We start from the raw sequence: 20,928 nt of genomic DNA, 5'->3' as shown, positions 1-20,928 counted from the left end.
CATGAAATATATTACCTTTTGTTAACTGGATCCAGAACTCAGTAAACCACTGCTAGTTTTTTATAGTCAGAAGAGTGACTACATGAATAGAGTCTGGACACAAAACTGAAATGAGCATCTGGCACAATATCAAGCACATGATGTTCTGTTGACTTCTACCTCTAAGGATCTGAACAGCTATTTGTCGTCTGACAGCCCTGACAACTCACATCAGCACCTGAAAACAGAGGGAGCTCGCACATATTCTACATGGGAAAACTGCACAAAAGCTTTCTAAGTGAACAACTACTCTGTTCTGACAAAAGTTTAAGGAGGACTCTTACATACCGTAGCCTAAGATTCAGAAAACCCAGTCTACACTTTGCCTAGGTCTGGTTTTCATCCCATATCACCTTGAATAAGTCATCATTAAGAGTTAGGTCTGAGTTTCTCAGAACCCACAGTTTTTAGTCTTGAGTAACACAAAAAAAAAAAAAAAAAGGACACTTTCACATCGTTTCTTAAAACACCTGAAATACTTCATTTTTCTGGGGTTCAAATATAGTTTTCTGTGTTTCAGAAGTCATGGTAAAGAAAAAGGGTTGACTCCTAGTAAAATCCTCTACAAACTGAACTAACATCTCAGATTCTGCAATAAATACAGTCTGCCATTCTACATATAGCAGATAAAATACCTGTTTTTACCACTGCTTTAAGCTGTTAAATGGGTTTGGAGTGTTTGAATTTCCGAGTTTGCATAAAGTGAAACCTCTCAGATGAAAAGCCAGGTGAATGGGATGTCAAGTCATACAAACAAGCTTCAAGACAAAGAGAAACAATACCATAGCATGACACTGCTGAACAAGGCATCGGAGGAACTTTCCACATAGCTGAACATGCCATCACGAAAATTTTGAGAAATCTATGGGCTGGGTGAGGGACTTCAGAGTGTGGGAACAAGATAGGAAGCTGGGAAATTCTCCAAGCATAAAAGCACCACAAAATGGTTGCAGAATACACCGCAGGGATAATCGAGATAGCGCACAGTGTACATCTAGGGCACACGGCGTGTGTGCAGCCCATCACCCACAGCCCCATGCAGTCCACGTTAACGGCCAAAACGAGGTGTTAACAACTGGGGCTGATCTATTTCAATACTACCTCGTCCCACCTTCCTCCCTCCCAACGCGCGCCCCGTGGCCCCAAACAGCCCGCATCCCACACTCCTCTCCAGGGCATCCCTTAGCACTGCTCTCCTGCCCCAAACCCTTCACAGTGAGACCATCCCACAGCTCCCCCAGTGCTACTCTGACTTTAAAGGGAAGGCTGGCTCACGACACACCAGCAATGCAGCTGCTGAACCACGCTTCCTGTGCACAGAGTCTATCCAGCACCGCCACACTGCACCCAGGGCCTAACGGCATGGTCAGGGCTACTTCCAGTCAAGGTCACACACAGCATCCATGGACACAAATGGCTTTTTACTTATATGTGAGTTACAGAGGCAAACTTTACTAACAAGGAAAGACATGCCTTCTACTTATAGCTGCTCCAATTGTAAATACAGTGGTGTACAGGAAATAAGCAAAGCTAAGTCACCAATAAATTATAGAATACATATAATTCACTGCTGAGACTGTCTTTATTAACAGTTTTTCCCTTAAAAAAAAAAAAAAAAAGCTCTGTCTCTGAACAAACTCCTCCAGTTAATTCTCTTGTTTTTTGTTTGTTTTCAATTTTTGTCAAAAATTTTTGTCATTAAGCATAGGTAACAATTATTGTAAATCACCTGGTAAGCATATTTTCCTTGAGCAGTGTACAATCACCGCTAACACCTCACTGCATTTTCCCTGATCCCACCTGGGTTGTGGTTTAAAGACTGCCAGACGCTGAAAAATATTAAAAGCTTTCAATTAAAAAAAAATTAAAAGGGAGAGAGGGGATTCATCTCTGTAGCTCAAGAGCCTGCAGAGTACAGCTGCATTTTGTTAACAATATTTAAGAATTTTCTACCGTTATTCTCATCACTCCCAAATCAAAGTAATACAATTCTCAAGTCCCTCTATGATACAGCAAATTCGCATGTAGCTAGATAGAACTAAAAAAATCAAGGCAAGATCTTTAACTCATTTCACATCACTTCTTCAGATATTAGTGAAAATCTAGTTCTGAGGTCACTCTCTTTCAGATGACCTACACCGCACATATCTTTTTTGGTTGGTATGGTATGAAAAGGAATTTCTGTTAATGCATTGTGCTGGACAAACATTAAAATATTATTTTATTGGCATGCACCAACATTAAAATATCTTGTTATAAAATACAGAAATATCTTACCAGGTGATGCTGTAATGTTGGTGCATGCCAGTAACAAGCATTTCATGCAGACCAGACACCAGCAGATACTTACTAAAGGACTACGGAAAACTCACCTCAAGGATGCACCCAACTCCAATTCTGTGAGTGGCTCTCATTAGCAAAAAATCTATGCCAATGGAGCAATAGCAATACGGTGTGTGAGCTCAGAGATAAGGCAGTTCTACAACACAGTAATCTAAACAAAAAAAACCTGCAAAAATGACATTTGTAATTAGCGATGTTTCTTAAAAAAAAAAAAAAAAAAAAAAAAGGAGGGGGCAGGGCAAACAATTTTTGGTGGGATTTATTCAAGAGTCTCTGCATTTTTACTGGATATAGCAGAACAGCAGCACAATCACCACGGTGAAAAATCCACTACAGATGAGGAAATGAGGGGTTTGACAGAGCTAGAAAAATTAAACTTTTAAAAAGCCAACCTATTTAAGATAATTGTCTTCTTTTGGTAAGTCTGCAAAAGTAGAGCCTAACGTTTATTGAATCTGGTAAAGATATATGAAACATTGATCTAAAACTGGGGAGAAAAGAACTTAGTTTTACCCTTCAAAACCTTTGCAAGCAACATCAAAAGCTAACTTGCCAAGAATTTGTCTGTTTCACTCCCCATCCTTAAGCGTTAAATGGATACTGCAGCACCTCTACGCAAGAGGCCATCTGTAAATTATTACATCAAGTTGAACATAAACATCATAAAGGTACAAGAAAGAGCTCCCTGCAGCGTCAGTCAGCACTGTCAATTCACAAGAAGTTCTTAGGCCTTAATTGTAACAGACTTGATATATTTCAGCAAGGCACGGGCACATAGTGATGCACAGCAAAGTCATTAGAAGTCACATATGCAAGGCTTCTATTCATCTCCCCTCTCACAGATTTGCCAGCAAAGGTCAGTTACTTCCCATAAAACTTCTTGTTCAGAAGGAAGATCAGAAGATTAACGTTTACTTTTGCTCGGTCAAATAACTTCATAACTGCAACACCTTCATACTGCAGCTGCAGAAGATCCTACCAAAGGGAAAACAGTTATGAGCGAGGAATCCTCAACAGTGCATACAAACTTATACAAGACATTGTGATAAGGTGGGGTTTTGTGGAATATCTATCACAAAATACATAGCATAAGCTAGAAAAATGAGAGGGTTAAGGATCCACTCACAGCACAGGAACAAATAAGCTGCACTAAGATTTCTCAGATGTTTGTCTTAATCTGTGGTTTAAAAGAATTACACAACTCATAAATAGAAAGTCAAATTTCAGCTCTAGACCATACCAGGCTTTTCATTCACATAACAGATGTAAAGCTGTAATGTTTAGAATCTCTCTCCCGTTTGCCTAATCTTATTGTGTAAGCATTACAATATTCCACAGCACGACTCTCTAAAAACCTCATCTGTCATAGAGGAGACAGAGGCGGTTTAGAATACAATGTATGTCACAGAAAGAAACAACTTCTCCATTAGGACTAATTACATTATGCCAATTCAGTTTCCCCTGTATTCACATAGGCACTGGCTCCAGTTACAATTTCTTCTCATCAGTGATGCACCCGACAAAGCTGTACGACTCCCTGCACCGATTCATCTCAGCAACAATTCCTTCCCACAGTCTCCTCTCTAGAACAGTGCATCTTAGAGAAAGCATTCATGTACTGCTACTGCAAGGAATACTGCATGTATTCCAAATGGTGAATCTTGCTCCTGGCACCAGAACAAACACCAAACAGCTGTTTCTATAGTCTTCTATAAAAACTCTGGCAACGTGAGACTTTTTAACTGAAGCCATTGCCAACACTACACTTGGACGAGCAGTGGCAGTTTGTTCAGAGTGGTTTTACCACACGTGCTTGAGAACCAAGTGACCTCGAGTAGCCACACCAAGAAGTCTGCGACCAGCTCCAACAGATCAGCGCTGGAATGAACTACAGCAGCTCCCAGAGCAGATGGGACATGTAAGGCAGCTATCTCTCCTAGCAGTCAGTCAGGGACTGCAATGCAGACATATCTCTGCACAGAGTGCTCCTGTATGCAATTTGTTTCAATATGCCTGGGACATCCGCTGTTACCATACCTAGCAATACTTGGCAACCAAGTTTTGGTAGACACACGTGCACAGAGCTGCCAGGCATAACAGCAGTGGTACGGTAAGAAGAATGGGGACCATTTGGGAAAGCTAGCCTGTAAGTCTGTTCCAACAGACTCACACAAGTAGCGTGCATACTTATGTAAGTGTAACTAAGACACAGACTGACACAAAGCTTTCATTAGTAAAGAAACAAATTAGCCTCAGTCCCCCGTTGGCACTGTACGTTTTGTCTGCAACAAATCTCCTGCTGTCACAATAGCTGCTCACAGAACCGCAGTACGGGCTGATGTTGGAAGGGACTCCAACACCTCCCAGCTCCCCGGGGCCCTGTTCAGCCTGGCCTTGGGCACCTCCAGGGATGGGGCACCCACAGTTCTCGGAGTAGCCTGTGCCAGGGCCTCACTGCCCCAAGGTCAACATTTTCCTCCTCATACTTAATCTAAGTCTGCCTTCTATCCGTTTAAAGATGCTCCCTCATTTTCACACTGTTCAGGCAAAAAACATGTAATTAGTATTTTGATAAAAGGTCTGGCAAGCAGAATAGATATTTGCTATTCATGTACATCCCATGAAACTCATATGCCGTGGCTGTCATTATTAAATAGGATTGTTCTTACCTGATAATGTAACATAAAGGTTTCCACCTGTACCCCCATGAATTTTGCTTTTACCTCAAAATCTCCTACTTCTTCTGTTGGACTGATTTCAAATATTACATTTTTAAATCTGTAAATTTAAGAAATTGAAAACCACATATGAAAACCATAATTGAACATGCAGTTCCTAACGACAGGGAAACAACACATCAGATGAAAGCTGAAGATAAATGTCTAATCCTACTCCTAAATTCTATATTCTCATTCGGAATGAGACTCAGTAGAAAAATGAATAGTAGGCTACAACAATGTAGCCTAACATTGTTGTAGGTTGTGCTGCTAGGTTGCACCTTCCCACAAGCACAGTAAGCACACACAGCACTCCAGCCCACGTGAATCAGCAGCCCACCTCTGCTCCTAGACATCCCCACTGCACTGAGTGCAAAGCACAACGCCGATAAAAATTCCAGCAGCAAGCAGCTTCTGTCTATAGTGTGAAAGATAGATCAGTTACTCAAGGCCAGCAAGAGGCAGCTGAGCAAGCTCAGGTCAGCCTTGAAAGTTCACTAGCCACAGTAGCAAGGCACTCAAGGAGGAATCCTTCCGTGACAGGGCTGTGGGGGAACAGGGAGAAAGAGGGCGTCATTCCTAAAGCACATGGAACTCATCTACCAGAGATCTGCTCCCATTTCACCAGAAATAGAGAACAGCACGTCAGCAGTTTGTGAAGTTTCTCAGCTCCTGCCAGCCCAAGTAGTCAAGAACAGTGTGCAACATTTCCCTATTTCTCTAGGAAAGCTACTTAGCTCTAATGAGTTTTTAAGGAACACTCACTGGTTAACTTGCAGGTCCTCAATCTCTAAAAGCACTCCCTTCTCATGAAGTCGAGCTGCAGTGTATTTTAGAGAAATCTTTTTACTGTTTTTGCCTTTTATCTCTCGAGGCTTCTTAGAGACTCTGGAAGGAAGAAGGGGTTAAAAGAACACAACAGAGAGCAAACAAAATACAATAAACAGTTTATACTAGGTGGATGCATGGCTAGAACCAGAATAGATGGTTCAACTAACAGAGCTGATATATTTCACTACCAAGTTTATCTGCACAGCACTGGTAGCTCAGGTCAGATCTCTGACTTCCTATTATTTACCAGTAACTTATACAACAGAAGCAGAACACAAACAACAGCACTTCATAAAAAACACCGCTACTTATATAGCTAGGCAAAAGCTCTTATGGTTAACAAGTTGTTTCCACTGGTGCTCTGAACACAGACCCGTAAGAGCCACAGTGACAATTAACAAAATTTTAAAAAGCCACCGATTATTTAGATGCCCCAAAATTACACACATCAGGTCTATTTGTGTACAGCCCGTTGCCCTGGTAGATCTGGACTTCCTCATCTCTGCACACTCAGTGCACTGATCACCTGTCCAAGGACATGCCAGTGCAGCTCCCCTGCTTGCCCTGTCCGGCCAATCGCTGCCCTGCTGCCCACCCCACAGCGCTGCAGCAGAGTTCAATCCTGTGCACCTGCTTGAGAAAGCAGAGACCAGGACTGCGTCACGCATCAGACTCTGCTCCAAACCACAATCTCTGACGCCAGCCGTTTCAGGCTTCATGCCTACTCCATTTCCCTTTCCCACATTGGTGCTCCGCTCTTTCCAACAGCATGCCACACGCATGCAAACCCAACTCTGGCATTTCTCCAGAGCAGACAGGTATTTTCCACACTGTGTTCAGATTAAAAAAGAAACAGGGAAAACACACCCAGTTACGCTGAAACATTTCCTAAGGCTGCTGAGGACTATGCTGTGCTGCCTGCCAAAGGAAAGAGAAGAACCAAACTCAGGGTGGAAAGACACAGCTTTTCTTACAGGAAAACCTGAACTGCCTTCCACTGTACAAACTGCCTCTGGGACAAAGAGAGGACAAATCAGGATCAGTGCTGTCACTATAAGTACAAAGGATGCTTTCATTCTCTGCTGCAAGAAAGAATTATGGGAGGGACTAACCAAGCAGTGTGTCAATTACCTGAGCAACCCAACCATCACCTCTGGTCTTTCTCCATTCCTCTCTCTCCAAAGGACCAAAATTCCTTTCACTGTGTCTCTCTGACCCCAGTCAGGGGTCTCACTCTCCCTTAGCTTTGTGCAGATGGTACTACAATTTGTTCTTAGCAGTGACCTACCCATTTTTTTCTGAAACAAGCATTTATTTATAGAACCACAGCACAGTTCAGAGATACTTACTTGCCCTTGCTGGCCAGGTTATCCAAGCAGGTTTTGATGTAGCTTTTGTAGTAATCAACTTGTTCCCCATAAAAGGTAGCTTTGGAGTTCAAGGCACTGTATGTCTGCTGCAGCTTCACCAGCTCTGCCTTTCTTCTCTGACGGTATCTGCGCTGATTTCGGATATCCTACAGCACAGAGTGAAACACGCAGAGACCCACTGGTTATTGAAGAGCTCTCAGAGTGCAGAGACAGGCTGAGAAGCTCTGCTCAATTCTGATTAGCCTTGCTTCAGGCAACAAGCTGTATTAGGACTCCTCAGTCACACCTGCCCCAGTTTAAGTGTCATCATTTCTTTGTTGACTGTTTTTGGACCTAACCAGCCCCACACAGCAGTTCTTTTAAACATTCTGCTGCTTTCTCAATCTTCAGTGCTGTCATAATTGCAGTGACTGGAGTATGTGATTTAAGGAAGACAGCAATTTTTGCTTTCACTGGGTAGCAGGAGTACATTAAAAATCAAGAGCTATAACCACAAAAATGCATAAATGGGACAGTCTGTCTTTGCTAGTCAGCCATTTTTAAACATGCTATATTAATAACTGAACAAAAAAATACAGTATCTTCAAGTCATTTTCATTTCTGATATTTATTAATGACCGAATGATCAGTTTTAATCTCACTTCTGAAAGTGGTAATTCATTCACTTCATACACATCATCTTTTCCCACGTATTACGTTGGCAAATGTATGACATGCTGTGCTGATAATGTGTTTCAATGTGCAGTGGCGTTATTTCACTTGCCTAAGTTTTTCTTAGGTCCTCCCTAAAGTGTTTCAGTTGCTCTTGAATCAGTGAGTGTATTCAAATAAAAGCAACGCTTTATTTTTCTTTAAGTTATGGACAAAACTTCCATGTGGCAGTGTGTTTGTAAAGGCACTATTTACACCAGGAAAAGGACTAGCAGAAGAGATCACACACCAGGGATTTCCTCCAATGTCTAATACTTAAGGTGCCTGAGATTCTGGCAACAGAATTATTTGTGAAAACACAAACTTCCGATAAAAATAAGAGACTTTGCAAATGCAAAGATGTAGAAGCAAATTATCTATTTCAGATCTCTAACTACTGCAAAACTTACTCCTGAAAACTCACACCAGCTTCACAACACTGCAAGCCATAAAAAAAACAAACTCCTTCTCTGTAATTACTAGAAAAACCACTAACTGGCATACCTTTGCAATATCATTGATTAGTTCCTGGTATTTATTTTTTGCATTCACTACCCCTAGTTCTGTCAGCTTCTTCAGGCCTGTCTTGATTTTCTCTTTTTTACCCTGAAGATTTAAGTTGCCATCTTCCTTTACAGACACAGATTTTTTCATCTTATCAGGAGTTTTAGCATCACGAATGGCCCGTTTCTGCATAGCTCTTTGATGCTCTGCTTCCTAGAAAAAGACAACAAGAAAGTTACAAGTTCATAAATTGATTATTTTTAAGGTGATAAAAAACTAGAAGATCATCTGACCCCAGCATAACAGGACACAGAATTTTGCTCAGTCATTCCAGAGCCGACTTATGATACACTGGATGAAAACTGGCAGAACTGTCCTGCCAATACAGGAACTGGCAGACACCAACCTACTGTTCAAAACAGTCTTCTGAATAAGTATTTTCTAATAGCTATCAAAGAGCTAGACTCACACGCACTCTTTATTTCCATCATATCCCCTCATCATTTGTGCTACATGCAGCTCCAAAACCAGTGCAGACAGCTTCACTATGCTATAATAATGCAGATTCCCAACAATACCCACATGCATCTAAACAACAAATTCTCAGTCTAAAAAGAACACAGGGAAAAAATCTTCATACTTGCTCCGAAGTAGCTGAAGTGTCCAAGATTTCAGTCTGCGTCTCCCCAGGTTGGAAGCGGATCACATCAACAATTAAGCGTTTGGTGCTGCAGAGAAACCATGTAGAATAGGAGGTAAAAATTTAAGCCAAGATACCTTCAATATTGCTATTCTGCAATAAGAGCAGCGTTACTGATTTTAACTGCGACCAGAACTCCGAGAACCAATTCACTTTGTTTGACACCCTTTTATCAGAAACCGATTCCCCAAAAGACACATCTGTACAGTGCACAGCATGGCTCCTTAACACCTTCTCAAAAAGCTGGAACTTCCCCCCATGCATATTAAGGCCGTCTCAGTACTGCCACCTGGACCACAGACGCTGCACACTTAGAGGTCAAAGATAAAGCAGTTAGCAGCAACAGCAATTTCACACAGCCAGAAAAAGTCCAATGTTATCCATTCAAAGTGCACTTCAATGCTTTCTAACAGGGGTTAAGAAATAAACAAATGAAGTGGACCACTTTCTTACATGTACACTAACTTAGCCAAAGGAGGGATCTGCTTCCAATCCAGTGACAAATAGGGTCATTCTTTGATCTCAGAATCAAGATCTGTAGCTTAACTGCATAGTCAGTGTTCAGTTTGAAGCAAGTGGGGCCCTGAGCCAAATGACACCAAAGGGTGCCTTCAGTACTTTGCAATCAAGCTAGAATTACTTCTGGCACAACAAATTGCATCAACACCCTGCTGACCATCCACATCTTAGGTGATTTCAGGTACATCTGGTAAATGCTTCCAAGATCAGTGTCACCTTCCGCAGGGTAGGGCAATCCTGGCATATATTTCAAGCAACTCAGTGTAAGAATATTTTTAGATATCCCACTTTCTTCTGAGAGGTCATTGCTCCATCTTCGCCAAGCATAAGCTGACCTCATGAACTCTCAGCTATGCCACCTGGCATCAGAGCAAGAGTGCATCAGAGCACACGACATCAGGTAGCTGCTCTCTGCAGCCCAGCAAGAGGAACTTGCTGACAAGTGGCCAAGAGGCGGTGTTGGCCCCGAGTTCTCCCAGACAAAGAGAGTCTGACAAAAACCAAGTCACCGTCTGTCCATCACACTCTTCACATCAGGCTTACACTGCTACCCAAAAAGCTGTTTATCTCAGTCAAGTGTGGGGGACAGAGAGTGCAGAGGGAACAGAAGTGCATCGTGAAGCAAGGCAAGGTGGGAACCAGGAGGTATTTCTCACAGCACGGAAAAAGCTACAGGCAGAACATCATAAATTACCATCACTGCCTCCTGCTCCACTAACAGGATACAGACACATTCTGCTCACAGGCTAAATAAATCAGCTGGCCCTCTAAGAGCCAGCAGTTTTTAGCAGTACAGCATCCCTTACGCTAGACACTGTTACTCAGGGAATTTCCTCGTGTCGCACGTATTCTACTGAGAGTATTTGCACAGGGCATCATTTAGGCATCACAAATAGGACTACATCTTCATTTCACATCAATCAGAGTTAAAACTACATTGTGATGAATGCCATGGGTTATTTACAATAATCCCAACAAATCATCCATATGAAAGTAAGTTTAACTGCTGCCATCAGACCTGCTCACACTGGAAATATTTTCTTTTCTGGTAATTTTTCTCCTCCAGAATCATCACACATACACTTCTACAGAGTGACAAGTTCTTCACTGACAAAGAACTAGCAAGCACAAATTTAACAGCTACAGCATTTGAAAGAAATGGCTACAACCTCAATGTACTTTGAGTCACAGCACCACCTTTGCTCAATTTAAACTTCAGTTCTCCTACTTGCACAAACAGAACAGCAAGAAAATCCAGGTTCTGGTCTCCCTCTTCTCTTAAGAAATACATCAGCCAGTTCATCTCTCACTTACTTCAGCAGAATTGTCCTAGCATCCATCTCCGCATTTTCATCTCCAGGAACATCAAATTTATTAGTGAGTGTGAGAGAAACCTCTGTCTTTGCCAGCATCTCCCTGTTTGGGTCATTAATGTTGCCAGACCCTTCGCCTGCCAAGTAGAAAAAGATTTTATACATTAGGGTAAAACATGCCGGCAATCATTCCTTTAAAAAGTTCTTACTTTTCTTGAGGAGCAACACCCAGGGAACTATTTTGATGTCAAAGCATCCTCCTGAAAGCTGTGTCCTTCCATCCATCCCCCAAGACCTGCAGACTAGATTTCATGCTTGCAACAGCAGGAATACAGAAACCAAAGAGACACAGACTTGTGCAACTTTTTCATTTTGTATACGGTGAGGGACTAAACTTTGACTCAGATCCCGTTCCTAGAATACTGCCATGGATTAGTAACGGAGAAGTTAGATCCTGCCTCCCTCCAACTCAAAGGTTTTTTCTCCTGCCCCTATTGTTCCTTTATCAGACATTCACTGATGGGTGCACCCAAAAGGAGGGAAAAAAGTTAATTGTCCACATGCCAAAAATTGCACTTCTCCTGCATGATGCATGTAACCTCATATATTTACTACTGAACTCCTAAGGAGCACTGATCTCGAGACAGTGGACAGACCTTTGCAAATATGCCAGGATACACAAAGCAACGGCTCTGACACAAGGGAACAAAGAACACATTGCACAAGCTTTGTTCATCTCCTAGAAACTGAAGTGGTGTGACACAAGGTGTTTGGAGACAAGAGAGAAGCCAGGCGTATTTTTTTCCACAGGATTATAAATTCTGAGAATAACTTTATTCTCAGAAGAATAAACTGGAATAAGTACACGGCTTTTTTAGAGCACCAACTTCCAAACGGCCGCTGATTATTCCTTTGATAGTTTCTTCACTACACTTCAAACCATCTAAAGTAATACTACATAATTCTGAAGTAAAACAGATCACCTATTAAGGACTCAGTTGAAGGAACTTCTCCAAGGTCATCCAGCAATTCATGAATTGGATCATTATGCTCAGGAGCAATTGCATCTTGATGGTCTAAGAGCAGCTAAACGAACAGAAGAATAAATTGCGTTGTTAATCATAAATCCTTCCCTACACATTGAAATTATATTCCTTTATGCTAATATCTTTTAGAAAAAAATCTTAACTTCACTGAACTCTAAAGCTGCAATATCACGGCCAAAAGTCGTACCATCTGCATATACTCAGACACTTCCAAAATAAGCTTCAAACACCAGCAACTTACTAAATTCTAAAAGCTTACAAACCCTTGAGCTCTACAGTCAAATGAAATCACATTCAGATTTGGCTACTTGAGGTTTCAACAGAAGCAGCATTTTCTGTGTAAGAACTGCTTAAGAAGGAGCAGCTGTGACTGACGTATACTTACAGCGTGTGTACTGATGATTTCACCAATAGAAATATAAATAACTGGTTTAGTGAGAGTCACCAAGTCAGAATATTCATCAATACTGAATTTATCCTGCAATTCAGGAACCTCACAAGCAACCTGAAAAAAGCGTCTGAAAAAACATGAAAAAAAAAAAAAAAAAAAAAAAAAAAAAAAAAGGGAGAAAAAGGTAATCAGCATACCAGCAGCTGTTCTTCTTTAAACTATGGTTTATATACTACATATATACTACATACTACATATTGGACAAGCTATAGCTTATCACATCAAAAGCTATCTAGAAGGTTCAGTTATTGGTACTGGCCATGTCGGCATCAGCTCACTGTAAGCATCTGCAGGACAAGTCTGTGGACCGAATGACCTTGTGCACCCATCCTTCTGTCTTAGCTGCAAGAATAATCCTCACTCCCAGACATTTCCAGTTTTCTTTCTTACAAAAGATGAAAGATATAAATAAGCTCTTCATTCAAAAGTTACCTTATTATACAGACCACTAAATTCCAGCCTGTTTTAATCCAAAGTGCCATCTAGTTTGCATACAGAGAACTAGGGTTCATATGGGAAAGAACGCATGCACACTCTAGTTTTCAACGGCCAGAATATCATAATAAACACATAGAAAAACAGCCTTTACTCTGAAGGCTTGTATGGCAAAGCCAATTGTTTTGACCAGCTCATTAATATACTATATCTAGTTTGTAAATTCCAGGTACGTATTTTATATGCCATCATTACCAATGATTATGGAAGTCTGAAGTTTAATCTCTCATTTTCAACAGACTTCCTATTTGACAGAGATGGAATTTATTACATTTAAAATTCATCGCTCCTTTTTGTTTGCAACATTGTCCTCCGCCAAACTCCTCAACACAATCAGCTGAAGTCTTCTACCTGAATTTCTGGTATGACTGTGACAAGTATTCATTAATGATGCTCAGATGCGCATTGTCTCCCATGAACATCTTATTGGACGCAGCGTGCTGCAGCATCTTTGCAATAGAACCAAGGTTTCTTCGTTGATCTGTAGTCAGCTGCCCTCCAGCTGAAAGATCAATTATGTCAAATGCATCTGGTGCAACAATGGCTGGATTCATGTAGCGGTAACAGAGTAAGTTGCCAACAATCTAGGAGAAATTGAGGAAAGAAAAACAACACGTGAAAAAGCAATGGCACAGACCTCCACTGAGTTTTACTGACACTACTCTGAGTGAGTTCTGACAAATTACTTTCCTGTGAACTGTGGGCCCTGTTCAAGATGCAGGGTCTACTGCGCTGCCATTAATAAGCACGTGCCATCCCAAAGAATCTTAGTTTCACACTGTAACATATATACATACACTAAATAAATGCACAACTGTCAACACAGAAGTGGTAAGACTGACCACTACTAGCTCCAGAACAACACAACTGCAGATATTCCTACACACAAAGGTTTTCAAATTTAACTTTTAATACCACCTGTCTCTATATTTTTAGAAGTTACCAAAGAATTGCTCATACAAGCGTAAAAGTTACTCTGAGAATTAAACAAAGCTTAGTCTAACAGAAGGCAGAACAACTACACTACAGAGAAACCTGGTACTGCAGTCTCATTAAGGGATAGGAGCCAATTCCTAACACAGGTGTGCAGAATTGACCACCATCTCCAACAAAGCAAAAATGGTGAAGCGTGGCAAACCAAGGAGCTAAGCTGAGAAAACAGCAGCTACTTTCTGCCCCTTTTCCAGAGCACTTCTCTCTCTCTCAGAATGCCTCTTTGATTAATCAGCAACATTTTTAGCTACAGATCCCCAATTAAAAACAACTGAGAGGAACTCATAAACATTTAATCCAGAAGTAAGAAACTCAGAAGTACCAAAGATGAGCGGTATTTGACATTTCAAAAGAAGTCCAATTCACCCAGCTAAGTGAGCAGCAATGAACGCTGAGGCCCCAAAGATAAAGACAGCCCGTTATCCACGTGCTCATCCATCTACTTCTAACCCGTATTGGCTATTTGCCCGCAGTAATTCCCACAACAAAAAGGCATTGGCCCAGCATGCTGACATGCAGCAAAAGTTCCCACGCCACATACTTCAGTATTTCCTGGTGTTCCACATAAAGCTGCGCAGAGCCAAGTCACAGAATCTGGGCTTCTCCTGCTTCACGTGCGATTTGAATGCACAGAAGAGATCAGAGGCATGAAGAAATGGCAAAAACAGAAAGAAAAAGCTTCGCCATTGCTAAGCTGCCCCAGAAATTAACTGCTTTCAGAGAGGTCATGGTTTTGACAGCTGTTTCAGTTCTTGCTGTACTACCCCAGATTACGGCACATGGTCACAACAGACAAAACTGTTCACTACCAGTCATAAGAAATACATTTGTGAGAGAAATCATATTAATAATATTAAAACTTGCAGTAGGAAAACAAGAACAGTACACTGTAGGAGTAGTTTTAGGCCCTAATAAATCTACAGGCAGTCACTGCACACAGCTGCAGTTCTGAGTGCGGCATGGACCGTGACATTGTTTCCACAAGGATTAATAAAAACTGCAGCTTTCCACCTAAATTTACAGATGGAAAAAATGAATTCACCTGCACAGAAAGAATCGATGCCTCAGAACGGGAAAGCACGGAACCAGAAGAGAGAAGAAAACGGCATTCAGATTGGTAATTACTTCGTAATGAAGCAGAGACAGAAAAGCTTAAAGAGACTGTGGCAAGTAATGTCAAAGCCACTCTTTGTTTTATTAAGAAGAAGAGCACTCACAGACAGAAAGACCTTTAAAATAACAAAAGCCAGGACAATTCCAATGAAAGCCACAGTGCTGTGCTCATTTGGAAGCATTTACTAACATCCTTTTCGTTCTCCAAAAGTACGGAAATGTACAGTACAAAACTGCCCACACCTCATGAAAAATGACACCATATACTTTGTTGCAGCTACTGTAATGCCCTAGAATATTGTAAGGAAAGTGAGAATAGTAGAATTGTGCACACGGGCCTTTTCAACTTGGCACTGTCTCTTTAAAAAAAGAGCAACTGACTCAGATAACACCAGCAAAACCAAGGTGCACCATTCAGCAGCAAGAGCATCCCAAAACCAAGAAACCTAGGGGGCACAATGCCCAAGATATTAAAAGCAAAAGGAAAAGCAATAGGGTGACTTCTTCTGAATGCTGTATTATGTCTCCTTTGACAAACATGTACCCAGCAATCCAAAGCACAGGGCAAAGTACTTTATACCCATAACAACAAATAGCCTGTCTACTTAAACTGCAGCTTTGAAACTTCTCTGCACACGTACACCCAACAAAGGACACTGAGATGCATCTGCTGCAGTCAGCGGGGCAGACAATTATTCACAGAGCTGCTCAGCTCCTTACCTTCAGAAGCTCATCCTCGCCAGCATCAGGAAACTTGTCATGCCGGGAGTCTTTCAGTACCTTGGCGATGAAACGCATCCCATAACTTTGAAGGAAATAAAAGGCAAGTGAGAATTCCTCACGGATGAACCCACTATTAACTGCTGCAGGATAATGCGGTGACACACCAGACTTACGGGATTTGGTCAGCTGAACAACGATGGCAGACAGGAACTTGTCTGTCACTGCCTTCACATCTCAGATTGAGGCATCCAGGTGCGTCCTCACCTCACCATGATGAAGAGCTTGTTCAGGTGTAACATCGTACGGCAACTTGCTATTTGGAAAAGTCAGATGTGAAGGTGAGCACTCCTCAGCCTAATATACTTTTGTCAGTGCCAGGCAGAATTTTTGGCTTGACCCAGAAACAGATCCACACTCACCTGGCTGCAAAGAGCTGCACGTTCACTTTCATTAGAATGCTAGCACTGAAAGAGCAAAGGACTTCTCATGTCCTCTGCTGTCCCTGCAGCAGTCGCTGTGAGAAAAGGCCCAGCTAACTCTAAACTGTATCTTTCTGTACCACATGCAGACACGCTCTCTAGAGTCAAGAAGGTCACCTGCAATATGCAGTAGTACCTCAGGTCGCAAATGATTCAGTGAAAACACAAGCTGCACATTGCAGTGTTAAGATAGTAACTCACGCAGCGTGCTGCGCTGGGAGAGTTGTCTTTTACTTCATAGCATTGCTTTTCCACCACTTCCCTTGAAGTGTGTTAAAAACAAAACAAAAACAACCAACAACAGAATCCTCAAAATCTGGTGAACATCAAGCACTGGAAGAAACACAGAACTCTGACTGGGGACGGATGGGAGCCGATCAAGAGTTTATAGACACAGATTAAAGGGAGGACAGGGACAGATGACGTAGCGGGGGATCTACAGGCCAACCAACCAGGATGACCAGGTGGATGAAACCTTCTCATGGGCAGACAGGAACAGCTGCATGCTGTGATTCTATGAACACAGCCTGTGTTGACAAGGACCACAATGCTCATCTCGTTCCAACCCCCCGCTGTGTGCAGGTTCACCAACCGCCAGCCCAGGCTGCCCAGAGCCACATCCAGCCAGGCCTCGAATGCCTCCAGGGATGGGGCATCCACAGCCTCCTTAGGCAGCCTGCCCGAGTTGTGGGCAGAGATTGGCTTGGTAGAGTAAGATCTACAGTATCTGTATCTATGAGTTAACACAGAAGAAATGCTTTGGGGCTTTTCTTGGCCTATCTCTTCATGAGATTCACTTCCAATAGTCTCAACACCCCTGTCACAAGATGATCTTTACACCTTTCAGAAGAAAGCCATCTCGAGCTGATGGAAAAAAGCTGGTAGCAATTGGACAGATGCATGCAATGAATCCAGGGATGGTTTGGAACGATTAACAGAGCAATGCAAAGCAGCTGAGCAACTTGTAGAAAAAAAACTGTAGCAACAGCTTCCATACCCGGCCTCACCATTCTGACATCCCATCTGGTTAACCCAGGACTTGTAAATATCCACTGGATCCGTTCTGACGTTGAGCGATTCGTCCTCAGTTATTTCCTTCACAACTGGGGCCAAGATCTGCCTCAGTGTGTTCTGACCACGGGCACCACGGTTGAAAGAGCGCATCTCAAAAACACAGAGGAAACAAAGGGAGTTCTACACAGGCACAACTATTTTCTTTCAGTATTTCAACAAGTAAGCAATCAGCAACAAAAGCCATTCACAGTATGCCGCTATGGGAAATCCAGCAGCAGAGAATAAAGCACATACATGCACTTTCCTGAACTACTACTCCAAGAAAAGATAATAATAATTAAACAAACCTTTCAGACATTACCTGTTTGAGGGCACATACCATCCTCATACTTAAAAGCATCAAAAAAGGCATGACTGCCTCCAACATTATATGTATTTGGTCTTCCTAGCAAGTTGTGAAGCTCCGTATCAGCCAGAAGTCATAAACACCAAACTCCTAAGTGACAATCAACTCCATTATGCCGACAGACAGCCAGAATCCTTAAGACTGACAGCCAGTAAAAAACCCAAACCAGACAGCATCCGATTTTCAGCCTCCTCATCAGTTTTGGAAAACAGTGACCTTCGCATCAGCTTCACTCTGGCCTGTAAAGCCCAAGCTCACAGTCTGTGCCAAGTCCTTCTTACTAGACAGCAGAGAACTTAGATGGGACTGAATCTTAGGAAAGCACTGCAGTAGATCAAAAATAGTGCCTCCCTGAGCAACAAAGCATTGGCTAAAGAAAAATGGCTTTAATCCTAAAGAACAAAGGTAATTCCTCCTCCTTCCAGGTTACAGAAAGGACTGACGTGAAACAGCATGAGCAGAAGGCAGGGACAGTTCAGCATTATCAGCAAATGAGCACGGGACATCACACAACATCAGCTTCAATTTTAGCAGCGGCCCAAACTGAGGCAACAGCAAGGCTGTGTCCTACGCTACAACGTACTTGATCTCTTCCTGCAATGCTGTTTGCAACAGCCTCAACAGCAGAGATTCCTCTCTCTGACTGGATGCGTAGTTATGCAGCGTGAAGATGGCTGAATCCATGAACTTTGTGGGTTTGTTTTGAGGCATCTGCAAAAGCAGCTTGGCCAAGTACGTTGGAGTAGTCTAAAACAAGAAGAAAAAGTACTTAGTGCACGTGTATAATCAATGACTATTAAGATGTTGTCATTATGAAATAAACAAGAGAGTTTGACAAAGCAGACTAAGCTAACAAAAGGAGAATAAATAGAAGGCTTACCCCTATCCTGGGCTCACTTACAAAACTCCAGCAGAGCAGATCTCCAGACAAGATCCTTCCCCACTGGTAGCCAGCTCTTAAACAGGTCTAGGAGGGCTGTAGCCTGGCTGCACCCCTTCCAGCAGCACAGCTGCATTGCCTTCACCTGTGCTCCTCTGCCTGACTCACTGCTCGCCTGAGGTGATCAATCAGAGGTTCAGGCCATGACTCAGCAGTTCCCATACAGCACGTGTCCACAAAAGCCAACACCACAAAGACAGACAGCGCCTCAACACTGCAGTGCAGAAGCACAGACTGTTCCAATACAGGTAAGCATCTATGACAAGAGCAGTGAATGAAAAGCTGCATACCTCAAGTAGAAAAGATGCTGATAGGCTTCCAGCTTTTCCCTCTCCTCTTTGCTCCAAGCTTTCAAATCTCCCTTTTGCTCGTTCATCGTCATCACGTCACAGAGCTGTTCCTTGTTCTTCCTGCTAAGATTTTTGCTATGAGAAACAACATCCTGCAAAGAACACAGAGGGACAGATTCCACATTTAAATAACACGCAATATGGGAAAAAGCTGCACGATAGCACTTCCTTTTGTGTGGATAAGGCAGTCAAGGTACATCAGGAGATCATGAAGTGAAACATTATCTGTTATAGCAGCGATTTCTGTCTCGTCCCCACATTCCAGAATTTGTTGAGAACCTACAAGGACTAATTGCTTTGAGCAGGGACTGTTTCCATTTTGCTGACTCACTGCCTCCACTGCTCTGATAACGATGATACTTTTTGCTGCCAGCATCAGCCCAACAGCTGGAGCCTCCTTTGGAACTGAACTTTACTGCTGCCATGGTTCAGATTTTACACAAGGTCAAGCCTAGCACTACGCTATTCAGGACCAAAGGAAAAGGTGACTGTAACTTCAGCTTGAATTAAAAAAGGCACCGCTGTATCAGCAATGTTGTTCTTGCAGGCAATCAATCGTCAGCAAAGTGACAGAGGGGGCTTCCATCAGCCAACCAACACCAAGCAGCCTGAGTACATTTCCTGCTCCAAAATCACCTCCCCCTTCTGATACAGCACACAAAACGTGAGAAGAAATTAAGGTGTGCAAGTCCATGACTCATGTAACCACAAGTGAACAGACAAACAGTTCTCAGAGCCTTCAAGCATACCATCTATTGCTTTCCCTTGGTCCCGAGTGGGTTCTTTTCTGGTGCTTTGTTTTTACAATGCTTCAAGTCTTGATGTTTCTTCTGCAGTTATCTTTCTAGGGATACATAGTAATTAGTGGAACAGTTAGGAACTTACTGGGAGGAAAACCTGTAACTCTGGGGGAAATAGTTCCCACTGAATCTGAGTAAGTGAGATCCAGGCTCCGAAGGTCCTCATGCTAACTGCCATTGGCCTCAATTCACTCTCCTAGTCTCCCAGCACAGCATTTCCTACCTGCAGTGTCATTCTGTTCTTCACTAGCAGTCCAATCTTGATGTCCATGAGATTGAGGTCATTTTCAAGCTGTTGATTAGATCGGAACAAGGTCACAACTTCCTCACACAGTTTCATTAGCTCCAGCTCCTCCTGAAAATCTGGGTCCGATCGAGCAAGTGAACAAATTTCCCAACCACAGCCATAGGTGGGTTTTCAGCATTAACTAAAAACAAGTGACAAAACATCAGAGGACAGGAAACAAATTAATGCACCGACCCCCACCCTGCTGTCACAGCCGTGCGCCGAGGGCACCATCACCCCCCTGCGCACGGCCATCAACTCCTCCCAGGACTCCACGCGCCCCACGGGCAGCCCCCAATGCGCGGAACTGCCGCCGCCTACCGCCGAATCCCGGCATCGATCCGGCAGGAAAGTTCTTGCCGTGGTCTCTGCTGCCACCGCGTGGCCAACGCGCGGAACTGCCGCTGCCTGCCGCCGAGTCCCGCCAGCGGCAAAACACATGCGCCCAGAAATGCGGAAGTGCTGATCTAACCGCTCTGCGCGGCTCATCCGCCGCTCTCTATGGTGATTAGTCCTCCGGCTAACAGCGAATATACGCCCGTCACCTTCAAAACAGCAACTGTCTCGACAAACAACTACGGCTACGGGCAAGCAGCCGATTCCGGACCGCCGGCTCAGCGATATATTCTCCCCCGCTAATCCGGGGTGCCCCTCGTCTATTTCCGCCGTTTGATGCCCGAGCCCACCCGGGAACGGAAACGGACCGGTTCGGCTCACCGCTGCCCCTCAGCGCCTCGTGGCATCCAACTCGCTCGCCTCCCGGTGAACCAGCAAACGTCCCCTTCCAACCCTAGCCCTGCATCGTC

General features: G+C 43.1%; 1 protein-coding gene and 1 long non-coding RNA gene across 3 annotated transcripts in view; both read right to left on the bottom strand.

Moving 5' to 3' along the window:
- LOC125691897 (uncharacterized) overlaps window positions 1–20,928 on the bottom strand; it is a 31,205-nt gene extending 10,277 nt beyond the window's left edge. For both annotated transcript variants that reach the window (XR_007376308.1, XR_007376309.1), the window contains exon 1: window positions 20,827–20,928. This is a non-coding gene — a long non-coding RNA (uncharacterized LOC125691897). The remainder of the gene's footprint in view (window positions 1–20,826) is intronic.
- Window positions 1,446–20,872, bottom strand: LOC125691895 (ras GTPase-activating-like protein IQGAP1). Its single transcript, XM_048941836.1, is given in 20 exon segments — window positions 1,446–3,357; window positions 5,052–5,160; window positions 5,865–5,987; window positions 7,280–7,446; window positions 8,495–8,707; window positions 9,135–9,222; window positions 11,028–11,163; window positions 12,010–12,112; window positions 12,458–12,590; window positions 13,370–13,602; window positions 15,845–15,929; window positions 16,021–16,039; window positions 16,042–16,160; window positions 17,324–17,490; window positions 17,702–18,493; window positions 18,648–18,801; window positions 18,977–19,128; window positions 19,786–19,880; window positions 20,060–20,264; window positions 20,840–20,872. Coding segments are annotated over 15 exon segments (1,875 nt in total). The 5' UTR covers window positions 17,768–18,493; window positions 18,648–18,801; window positions 18,977–19,128; window positions 19,786–19,880; window positions 20,060–20,264; window positions 20,840–20,872; the 3' UTR covers window positions 1,446–3,243.

This window comes from Lagopus muta, chromosome 4 (assembly GCF_023343835.1).
Source record: "Lagopus muta isolate bLagMut1 chromosome 4, bLagMut1 primary, whole genome shotgun sequence".
NCBI classification, from domain to species: Eukaryota; Metazoa; Chordata; class Aves; order Galliformes; family Phasianidae; genus Lagopus; species Lagopus muta.
The sequence above is the reverse complement of the archived record's forward strand: the minus strand, read 5'-3'. Positions and strand labels throughout refer to the sequence as shown.